This window comes from Cornus florida, unplaced genomic scaffold (genome assembly GCF_030987335.1).
Source record: "Cornus florida cultivar Cherokee Brave unplaced genomic scaffold, ASM3098733v1 CherokeeBrave_3.0.0_Hap2_Chr07, whole genome shotgun sequence".
Taxonomy (NCBI): domain Eukaryota; kingdom Viridiplantae; phylum Streptophyta; class Magnoliopsida; order Cornales; family Cornaceae; genus Cornus; species Cornus florida.
In genome coordinates this window covers 8,456,204-8,467,435 of record NW_026775577.1, presented here as the reverse complement: position 1 = coordinate 8,467,435, position 11,232 = coordinate 8,456,204, and the positions used below count along the sequence as shown (strand labels likewise).

Here is an 11,232-nt window from a genome sequence, read left to right as displayed (position 1 = left end):
CCATTGGCCCCACTGACTCAATATACAAGGACCCCCTCACCTCCTTTGCTTTCTACAAGGGTTTCTGGACCCCCAAGGACCTTGAGATTCAGAACAAGTTATCTTTTGGTGAGATGTTCCAGCGGTTCCCAACTGCTGCCATAAAGGTGACTCTTTTTTTATTTATTGAAATGCGTTTCTTTTCTGCTCTAACTCCTTAGTAGCTGGTCTGACCTGAATTTCCCTTTCTTTATGCAAACTTTATTCGGGATGTTCACTTTCCAAAAAACCATTGAAACTCTGAACAAAAAGCTTAAATCCCTCTCTGTGGGCCTTAAAAGGTCTGTTGAAGCAGAGAATCTCCTTGGGGCCAAAGTTGCTGAGCTGGAGTCTAAGCTGAGCGAGTCAGAGAAGGGGGTTGCTGACTTAAAGGCAGAAAGGGACGGTCTGGCAAATGAGAGGGATTCCCTCAGAGCTGAACGGGATACCCTGAAGACCGAACGGGATTCTCTTCAGGATAAGGTTGATGTCTTGAAAACTGAGAAGAGTGTTGCTCTGACAGAAAGGGACTCTCTCAAAGCTGAAAAGGGAGACCTTCAGCACTCATTTATTGCTGAATGGTTATCTCATGCGAACTCACAGGAGAAGCTCTTAAACGAACGGTCTTCCTTGCTAAACATGATCGACAAAGTTGAAGGGGGTATGAAAGCTCTCCTTGCTCGCTTTACCAGAACTAGTGCCATCCGGTATGCTGAAGGGTACAGAGACGGTTTTATTGACCGTTCTCCCCCTAAAGGTGAATCAAGCTCTTGTGCTGGTCCAGATGAATTAGATGCTTCTCTGGATATCCACCTCCCAAATAACTATGAAAACCTACCCTGCGACCTGGCTAAGAATATTTTCATCGAGTGCATAGAGGTTGCATCCTCAGGAATTGTCCCACCCTTTCATCCCCTGAATATTCTTCCCCTTTCTACCATTGTGCCCTCTTCTTCAGTTGTTGCTGACAAACCTATGCCTGCTGAGGGAGTGATTCATCTTGACTCCCCTTCTAAGGATGATAGGGCAACTGAGAATGAAGAAGACCTCAATGGTCCAGAGGATGATAGTGGGGAGAATGACAGGTTACAGCCTGGAGAAGATCGTCAGAACTGACATCCTGCAGCAGTTTTTTTTTTATTTTTTTATTTATTTATTTTTTTTTTAAATCTTCGTGTATCGAGCTATGTACCTTAGAACCTTTTTTGTAATGAATGATAATGTTTTTGCTCATCATGACTTCCATTCTTCAAGTTTTCCATTTTCAGCTTTGCTGTGTATTCTCATGAGTGTTTGGCGTTCGGTTTAAAGTGCTAGCTGCCACTAATTTTGCTGAGTGCCTGGCGCTCGGCTTTGAATGCCTATTGCCACTTGGCTTTATCTTTGTTTTTGAGCAAATGTTTGGCGTTCGGCTTAAAGTGCCAGCTGCCACTAACTTTGCTGAATGCCTGGCGATCGGCTTGAACGCCACTTGCCACTTGGCTTTATTTTTATTTTTGAGCAAGTGTTTGGCGTTCGGCTTAAAGTGCCAGCTGCCACTAACTTTGCTGAATGCTTGGCGATCGGCTTGAACGCCACTTCCCACTTGGCTTTATTTTTGTTTTTGAGCAAGTGTTTGGCGTTCGGCTTAAAGTGCCAGCTGCCACTAACTTTGCTGAATGGGAAGGATGTCAATTAATTCTTGAGTAAAGAAAAGACTTCTTATAAAGCTTGGGAATTTCGTACACTCGCAAGTATGCAATTTAAAGCATGCATATTGCTTGAAATTAAACTTTACTTTTACTGGTAGTACCTTTTAAGGGATGTAGCATTCCATGGCTTATTGACTATCCTTCCGGCCATAGTTTCTAGGACGTACGCCCCCTTCCCTATGACCTCTATTATTCTGTATGGACCTTCCCATGGGGAGAACATCTTTTTTGACTATCCCCACCTTCCTTTTCAGAACCAGATCGCCAAGAGCAAAGTCTCTGTGCCTTACCTTCTTGTTGTGGCTATTCACAAGCGTCTGTTGATAAGAGGCAAGCCTTATTGTTGCCGTATCCCTTTTTTCCTCCAGCAAATCGAGGTTAAACCTTAGCATTTTGTCATTCTGCTCTTCATCCCACGCCAAGCTCCTTATAGTTGGAACCAAGTGCTTAACTGGTATCACCGCCTCGGTGCCGTATGCCATAGCGAACGGGCTTTCTCCGGTCCGCCGTCTTAGGGTTGTTCTGTAAGCCCACAAGACGTTCGGAAGCTCATCTAACCATTTTCCTTTTTCATTTTCTAACTTTTTCTTAATGCAGGCAAATATTATCCTGTTTGTGATTTCGGCTTGACCATTAGCTTGGGGATGATTGACTGCTGCTAACTTCTGGTTGATTCCATATTCTTCTAGCAGCTCTTTCACTTGCTTGCTATCGAGGTTGGTCCCATTGTCCATCACGATTGACCTTGGTACGCCAAAACGACAGATAATATTATTCCAGATGAAGCGTCTTACTTGAGTTTGAGTGACACTGGGGTACGGCTCTGCTTCTACCCATTTGGTGAAGTAATCAGTTGCTAGCAGAATGTACTTATTCTGCGATCTTGCAGTCGGCAAAGGGCCAACCACATCCATCCCCCACTGCGCGAAAAGCCATGGGGTGGCCATTACGTGCAAGTCTTTAGGTGGTTGATGTATTAATGACCCGAACCTCTGGCATTTATCTCATCTTCTAGAGAATTCTTCTGCATCTCGTGCAATGTTTGGCCAGAAGTACCCTTGTGTCATTGCCTTGTGTGCTAAAGATCTTCCTCCTGAATGATTTCTACATACTTCCTCATGAATGGTTTGCAGAATTTGTTTAGCTTCTGTTGGGTTAGCACACTTCAAATATGGACCCGAGAAGGAGCGTCTATACAGTTGATCACGCACAATGGCATACTTTGCGGCGTTGAACCTAATTTTTCTTGCCTCGTCCTTCTGCTCAGGGAGTGCACCATTACGTATGAAAGCCATGATCGGATCAATCCAGCTCGGCTCATATGGTATAACATTAACATGTTGAGCGCTCGGATTAGGCAACTCATCAAAAATGAAAGGTTGGACCAGCACGTCAACCGGGATGACCCTAGCCAAAGTCTCTCCAGAACTGGATGCACTACAAGCCAAGCGGTCGGCATCTTCGTTATACTCTCTTGGCAGTTGGATGAACCTTATCTGATCAAAGCCTTTCGCCTCACGCAGAACCGCAATTCGGTATGCTTCCATGGTCTTATCCTTGGCCCCATATTCCCCAGTGACTTGCCGAATGACTAGTTGTGAATCACTATAAGCAATCAGATTCTTGATCTTCAGTTCTTTAGCCAACTTCAGTCCAGCTATCAACGCCTCGTATTCTGCCTCATTGTTGGTTGCGTTGAACTCAAGTCTTATCGCTTGGCTCAGCGTAGTTCCTTCTGGTGTTCGCAATTGGATTCCAATCCCTGCCCCCATTTGATTCGAAGAGCCATCCACGAAGAGCTTCCATAAGGAACAACTATAATCTTCCACCAAATCTTCAGCATCACATTCAAGTAGGAAATCCGCCATCACTTAACCTTTAATTGCCGTCCTGGGCTCGTATGCAATATCAAATGAACTCAATTCAATGGCCCACTTAGTCATTCTCCCCGATAGGTCTGGTTTGTGCAGGATCATTCTCAAAGGGAAAGTTGTTAAAACAATGATCGGATGAGATTCGAAATAATGTCTAAGCTTCTTTTTTACGTTGACCAGTGACAAGATCACTCGTTCGGCCCTTGAGTACCTTCTTTCCGGCTCAGACATTGTTTTGCTAACATAAAACACCAGGAATTATTTTCCTTCTTCGCAACAGATCAGAACGGCACTAGTCGCTATACTGGATACCCAAAGATATAGAAAGAGCTTCTCATTCGGCTCAGGAGCAGACAGAACCGGAGGGTTGCGCATGTATTCTTTCAGGCTAGTTAGCGCCTGTCGTTGTTCATCCCCCCAGCCTTGCATTCCATGCCCTCGAATTGTATCAAAGAAAGGTTTATAGCGGTTCGAAAGCTTGGAAACAAATCAGCTCAGTGTAGCTATTCGACCTGTGAGTGCTTGTACCTCTTTAATTGTCTTTGACTCTGCATTTCTGATCAGGGCTTCTGCCTGCGCTGGGCTGGCCTCAATTCCTCTACGATTGACCACATGTCTCAGAAATTGACCGGAGCTTACGCCAAATGAACATTTGGCCGGATTAAGCTTCATCCCATACTGGCGCAACACATCGAACACATCCTGTAGGTGCGCTAAATGATCGTTTTTCTTCTTACTCTTAACCACCATATCATCAATATAAGCCTCAACAGTGCTTCCCATTTGGCCCTTAAAAATTTTGCTGATCAACCTCTGATATGTAGCTCCAGCGTTTTTTAATCCGAACGGCATGACTTTGTAGCAATAAGTCCCTCGTTTAGTAACAAATGAAGTTTTCTCTTCGTTAACTGGGTCTATGGGAATTTGATTATAACCAGAATAAACATCCAGGAAGGTTAATCACTCGTATCCTGTGGTGGCATCTACCATTTAATCAGTCCTTGGCAATGGGAAACTATCCTTTGGGCAAGCTTTATTCAGATTAGTGAAGTCGATACACACTCGCTATTTCCCATTCTTTTTCTGTACTACAACAACATTGGAGGGCCAAGCCGGGTATTGAACTTCTCGGATGAATCCGGCTTCAAGCAGTCGATCAATCTCCTCAGCTATAATCTGGTTTCGTTCTGGAGCAAATCTTCTCTACTTCTGCCTTACTGGCTTTGCATTCGGGTCCACATTGAGGGAATGATAGGATACAAAAGGATTTATCCCTGGCATATCTGAATGGCTCCATGCGAATACATCTGCATTCAAAGTCAAGAGATCAGTCAACTCTAGTTTTTCTTCTGCAGTAAGGCTGGTTCCCACTCTTGTTGTTCGGTCCGCCTTCTCATGGTCAATCTTCATTTTATGAAGGGGTTCTGTGGTCAGAACTGGTGGATCCCCTCCCCCTTTTTGCTGGGAGGAGGTTTCTGTAATTGCTATTTTGGACTGGCAGAACGGATGGGATTTTTCCTTTTTCCAGCAGATTTTAAAGTCACTGAATAACATTCTTTAGCTGCAACCTGGTCCCCATGTATGTCTATCACCTTGGTCCTATCTGGACCCAAGCATCGCATCACTTGATGCAAGGTTAATGGAACGCCCTGAACCCAGTGAATCCATCTTCTGCCTATCAAGAGGTTGTAGGATGGATGAATTTCCACGAGCACAAAACTTTTAGTCAAAACTCGCTCAGCAGCTTATACTGTTAATTCCACCATTCCAATGGGTTCCACTCACTTCCCATCAAATCCAAGCAACGGATTTCCTGTGGGTTTGAGTTTTCTGGGTTCGATCTCGAGTCGGTCGAACGTCACCCTGGGCATGACATTCGCACTACTGCCTGGATCAATCAGCACTCTTTGCCCAAGGCATTCTGCAACCGTCAGACTGACTACTAATGGATCTTCATGAGGAATCTGAACACGTAACAGATCCGTTCTATCAAACTTTATCGGTGTGGACGCGTTCTGCTGGTGCAAAGCATGCACACTGCCAATCCTTCTTTTCAACTGGGCCTGGCGTAACCGCGTTCTGAGCAATTCTTCTGACTCCGTTGTTTGTTCAGGCCGGCCATGAATTACATTTATAATCCGAACAAGCTGGGAGTTGTGTGGGTTTGGCCTCTGGTTCCGCTTTATCTGCTTAGTCGGGCGGTTCTGCTCTTGCGCCGGACCTTGAACATAGCTTGCAAATTCCCCCTTTGCGATTAGCATCTCTACCTGCCTCCTTAGGTTCCTGCATTCGTTAGTCTGATGTCCAAAATCACTATGGAAAGCACAATGTTTAGTTTGATCCCTCTGTTCAAGAGGTTGCCTGAGACGCTGCGGCTGAACTTGTTTTTGCCGGATCTTGGCTTTGGACTTCTCTTCCGTCGAAATAATTGACGTCTTCCTCGAATTAGCTGTTTCTTCTTCCTCAAGACGAACAAAACCGTCAGCTCTCTCGTTCAGCTCGTCCATGGTCTTTGGCATATTAACCACCAAACTGGTGTGGAACGGCGTCCCCCGATTCATTGCGAGTTTAAATGCTTGGACTGCTGTGGACGGATGACACTCCATTACCATACTTTTAACGAGGTTAAACCGGGTGAGAAAAGCCTGGAGCCGTTCATCCTCATGCTGCTTCATTATGAAAAGGCTTGATACATCCTTAGCCGGACGTTTAATCCCATAGTACTGGCTTATGAACTTATCGCATAAATCCTAGAAACTGGCGATTGAGCCCTGAGCCAGATTCTTGAACCAATTAAGAGCTGGTCCAGCCAAGCTCGTAGGGAAGCTTTTGCACATCAAAGGATCATTATTAGTATTCAGAGCCATTTTCAACTGAATATGGTAGATGTGATCAACCGGATCGGTTGTTCCGTCAAATAGAATGAAAACCGGCATGGAAAACTTCTTCGGATTCGGCGCGTTCAGAATTTCATTAGTGAACGGAGATGCGACCGTTCTTGCTAATGAGCGCAACGCTTCGTTTTCCCTTGAAAACTGTGACGGAAACCCCCGATCAGCAGATCTCCTTTCTAAATTGTGGTAATTAGATGTTGCTAATGAAGGTCGGTAAGGCGGATCAAATGACTTGTCCTCTGCAAACTTACTTCGCCATAGTGACGCAACCCTATGTTCATATGCTAGTGCTTCCTCCCTCATAATTCGTTCGCGATGTGGTTCCAGATGAATAGATCCTTCCCGATCCTCTATTCGACGGACATTCGGAGGCAGATCACCGATTATAACTTCATCACGACGTGGATCAACACGATTGACACCTTCTGGATCATCTTGATGATCGGCTTGGGACGGTAAAGCTCCCTCTCCCTCAAGAGGTGGCCTCGGAATTCCAAGAGCTTCACGACGCTCCATTCCAGCTCGTAGCTCTGCATTTTCTTTCCTCAAAGCGTCGATCATGTTCATTAGTTCATCGAGCTTCGTCTGCTGGCCGTTCTTCAAAGGATTTGAGTTCGCCTCTCCGATCATCATTCCAGATCGGAGCAAAGTCATCAATTGCAGATTTCTTGATCAGATCGGAGTTCCGCTAACACGCATACACCAGATCTGAACTCACACTTGTTGAATTCAGTCTGCTACTGGCCAGATTCAGTAATCACAACAGATCGCAATTGTGCAATTCGCCGGATCAAGTACAGATCTGATCTGCTTGGATCGGACGACAACTTTGCGAAATCAACCGGAGCCTGGACTCATCGAGACAAATCGTATTATTGCCAATGTTGATTCAGCTTTCGCAGATTAATCGTCTTCCTCGCAGAGTGCTTTGAATCGAATCGATCTGGAACAACATCAATGAGTCCTCCCTGTTCTTCCCACAGACGGCGCCAATTGAAAGTACAAAGAATTTCCTCCAATTTCAGAGAGAGAAATTTTTCACTCCCAATTTTTTCCAACCTCTTTTCCCTTTCGATCTCCCTTATTTATAGACGGTTACAACCTCCTCTGGCCTGGGCCTTATCTGCTCCCTTTTGCCTGGACTCAACTTCTCCTATTTTAACATGGGCTTCTGCAATAACTTTATGGATCTGGGCCCATCCAGCGTGAACTTGCTCCATCATGTCTATCCATATCCGACCCGTCCTTTGCAATACGGATCATACCAAGCCCGGGTCATTTTGGTGTCCTCACAATCTTACAACAAATTTATGTTACTAAACAAGTTTTGAAATAGTGTTGAACATGCTCTAAAGCAGAAACGTAGATTTTGCTCTGGGTCAAAGCAAAAGCGGTTGCCAAATGAATCCTTAGGTCTTTGTCCACATCGGATGTGGATAAAAGAGTTTAAGATTTATAAGAATAAATAGGTAATACTACCAACAATTTAAATATTTGAGTCGGTTGTCAACTTTCCAACTCCACATTAAAATAAGTGAAATATTAAGGTATACCTACCAGATATTTAGTTTTATAAATAAAATTGTAACACTTGTTGAGATACAGTTGAAGCAAACACTCCATTTACTTTTATGGCTGTACATAATAAACAAAAAGTGTATTTGAGAATGTGAAATTCTTCCCCAAAAAAAAAAAAATGTCCTTTTATTGCAGAGAAATAGTGTATTATGGCATCATAAACAAAAAGAGTGATATTCATGCTTGAAAAACACTTTCAATTACACCCCACCTTTTATTATTCTTTTAAAAGAATGACATAATTGTCTGTCAAAAGTTCCCTCAGGAGTCACATTTTGAGGGATAATTGGATTATGCAAAAATTACGGGAGTCCATTCATTCGGTAATCCCACACATAAGCTTGCGGAAGTTATTTGTATTATGTTTGGGTGTACTAAATTTAATTATTTGATATTCCCAAACATAAGCTTATTGAATTTATTTATGTTATGTCTAGGTGTACCAAATTTAATTTCACTGCTTCAATTCAGTATTTATAAATGCAACATTATTGAATTAAAATTTTTCATTTAAGAGCCTTTTTGGTACGTGTTTTGTTTTTAATGTTTTGTTTTGTTTTGTTGTAAAATGTTTTGAATAACAATATATTGGAAGCATGCTTGGTAATGTCCATTTGTTGTAAGATTTTTGGAAGCAAAAACATGAAAATTATATTTAGTAAAAAAAGTAACAAGTTTGAAAAATAGAATGGTATGATTAAAAATGTCATTTTAAGAGTTTTTCAAGAAAACAAAATTACTGTTGCTCGTTATAGTATCAAACGCTACAATACGGAAATATATAAAAATATCAAATTGGTATTTTAATTTTTAATCACTATTCACGAAATGTATCGATACTGTACAAAACAAAACAATTTTTATCAAATATTTTTTTTTCACTGTTCACTATTACAATACCCAACAAAAACAAAAGCACAAAAAAAAAAAAAAAAAAACAAAATGTATATCAAACAGACCTTAAATAAATCATTCCATCTTGTCCATTTAGTAGGCACAAACCCATCTCGCAAAATGCATTTATACCCACCTTGGAGTCAAAGAAGGTTTCAATGGCTCTTGATAGCTCCTCCATATTCATATTCACCAGTAGCCTTAATGGAGCACTTAATGAATGTGTCACTTTGTTAGGATTTGATACAAAGCAAAATTAAAGCAAGAATGACTAGTAAATTAGTTTTTGCCATCATTACCATGTCTCACAAGTTGGCACACAAGTTTCCCTGTTTAAAAAAAGTGTTGTCCGATAAATTATTAAATGATTTTGAGTTAATCATCAATTAGCACATAAATAAGTGTATAAATTTTAGGTTAACTTTATTTTAATTTTATCAAGATCAATAGTTCTAAACTATGTAATAATGCGTTATTCTTAGACATTGTGCACCATATTATACTAGCAAACAAAAAAATAAAAAGAAATAAATAAATAAAATAAAATAACAGAAATTTTCTTAGTTTGACAAGTTTCTTTATCTACGAAGGAGGGGAGATCAAAATTCACTGACACGATGTAGGAAGACGTTTATAGGAGTATTCAATTACTCGAACTTACTCTCAACCCTCTCAAATACTCAGAAAAAAAAAAAATACATAAGTAAAAAATAAAATAAAATAAAATAAAATTCTATGAGTATTCACTTGAATTCAACAAATAAGATATATACAGGTCTATCGTAGAGTTCTACCCCAAATTCTTTGCTAGGTTTACAGTTCTTTATTAGTCCAGGGTTTCTTGAATTTCTCTAAGCAAATTAAAACTTAAAAATTGAAATATATTTTAAAAAAAATACCATGAAATTCTTTTCATCCAACTATCTTAATTATATTATGAAATATGAGAAAGTCAGTGACAAAGATTTCCTCAAGTTTGTAAACTCTTCTTAGCATGATTATTCTTCGGAATTTGAGGGGAATGATTGATAAAGGAGTGGGTATTGGGGCCACTCCTAGTACTCCACCATCCAAACAGCAGTCCATGACAATTGGGATAAATAACCCAGCGAAAGTTCAATCAAACGCATAAACAGTCCCAATATCGTGCAAGGTTCAAACTCTCTACCTCTCCTTTGGATATCAGAAATCATGTTATCTCTGAACTAATTTTTTTTATAATTTTAATAATAAAGTACTCCTTATTATACTTATATATAATTTTATTGGTGCGGTGTAATTGTAAAAACTTGATGGAAAATAATTCTTAAGCTTACTTGTTAAACATACTTCTCAAGGTGAAACAACAAAGGCCATTGATCACTTAAAGTGAAGCTTAAAATAGGTCTACTTCAGGCCAACAATGATTTTAATTATTTCACTATGAAAAGTAGACCTAACAAGTATGTCTCAATACTCTTAACAAATTTGATTTGACAAGTAGGAGGTCACTTGTTTTGCCAAATAATTGCCCATCCCCAGTGGTCCGACTTGTAGATGAGACATAAATTAATTAATTTAGATATTTGAATAGGGAGGCAATTCGTGTGTGTGTGTGTGTGAGTGTATTTCAAAGGAATTTCTTACTAAGCCATCTCACAAAGTGCACACAACCTTGGTGCATACTTTTAGTCAAAAAAAGGCTACAATGGCTCATGATAGCTTCTCCACATCCATATCATGATTAAGTTTAATGGAGCACTTATGTCTCTCCTAAAAACATACAAGATTGAAGGAGGGATGACAATGTTTGGCTTCTTGGGGTGACTTGCTTGGATTTGGAATGACTGGTAAAAGTTTCCAAAGTAGTATTTCTTTTTAAAGTGTTGTCACATATGGTTCCCCTGTTTTGAGATAGTGATGATAGTGTTCTTCATAGACATTGGAGCACCAAACAGACATAATCTATAGAACCTTACAATCTCATAGTACACAAGCAAGCAAAAGAAACCAAAATTAACTTGGGGTGAAAAAATATATTCATAGTCTGAGATAAAATAAATAAATAAATAAAAAATAAATAAATAAATTAATGACAAGAAATTGAAGGAAGTTTAGAAGAGTATTTTATTACCTAAACTTACACTTAAGCCTGTCGTCAAAGACACTCAAATCTCTAATTGTTGACTTGAAATCTTTAATAGAGTTCTTCTACCCCAAATTATTTGCTAGTTTATAGCTCCTCATTAGTCATACAGTTTGTGAACAGAAACTCTCTAATCCTATCTTCGGTTGCTTGGAATT

General features: G+C 40.5%; 2 protein-coding genes across 2 annotated transcripts; both read right to left on the bottom strand.

The window, feature by feature from the left end:
- Positions 1–1,837: 1,837 nt before the first annotated feature.
- Positions 1,838–3,577, bottom strand: LOC132316208 (uncharacterized). The gene is made up of 3 exons (XM_059814714.1): positions 2,822–3,577; positions 2,292–2,629; positions 1,838–2,231 (listed from the first exon to the last, which is right to left on the bottom strand). Exons 1-3 carry the CDS (start codon positions 3,575–3,577, stop codon positions 1,838–1,840), a joined length of 1,488 nt encoding a protein of 495 aa, XP_059670697.1.
- Positions 3,578–5,364: 1,787 nt separating this feature from the next.
- On the bottom strand, positions 5,365–6,258 carry LOC132316206 (uncharacterized). The gene is made up of 2 exons (XM_059814713.1): positions 5,945–6,258; positions 5,365–5,866 (listed from the first exon to the last, which is right to left on the bottom strand). The coding sequence occupies exons 1-2, from the start codon at positions 6,256–6,258 to the stop codon at positions 5,365–5,367; spliced, it is 816 nt and encodes a 271-aa protein (XP_059670696.1).
- Between the last annotated feature and the right edge of the window lie 4,974 nt (positions 6,259–11,232).

Excerpts from the sequence above, each read along its gene's own strand:
- LOC132316208 (XM_059814714.1), bottom strand. The coding sequence starts at position 3,577 with ATGGCGGATTTCCTACTTGAATGTGATGCTGAAGATTTGGTGGAAGAT. Across the intron at positions 2,630-2,821 it reads TGCAAACCATTCATGAGGAA|TGGGGGATGGATGTGGTTGG; the intron begins GTATGTAGAAAT and ends CTTTTCGCGCAG. Across the intron at positions 2,232-2,291 it reads TTTGCCTGCATTAAGAAAAA|AACAACCCTAAGACGGCGGA; the intron begins GTTAGAAAATGA and ends GTGGGCTTACAG.
- LOC132316206 (XM_059814713.1), bottom strand. The coding sequence starts at position 6,258 with ATGAAGCAGCATGAGGATGAACGGCTCCAGGCTTTTCTCACCCGGTTT. Across the intron at positions 5,867-5,944 it reads GTTCAGCCGCAGCGTCTCAG|GAACCTAAGGAGGCAGGTAG; the intron begins GCAACCTCTTGA and ends TAACGAATGCAG.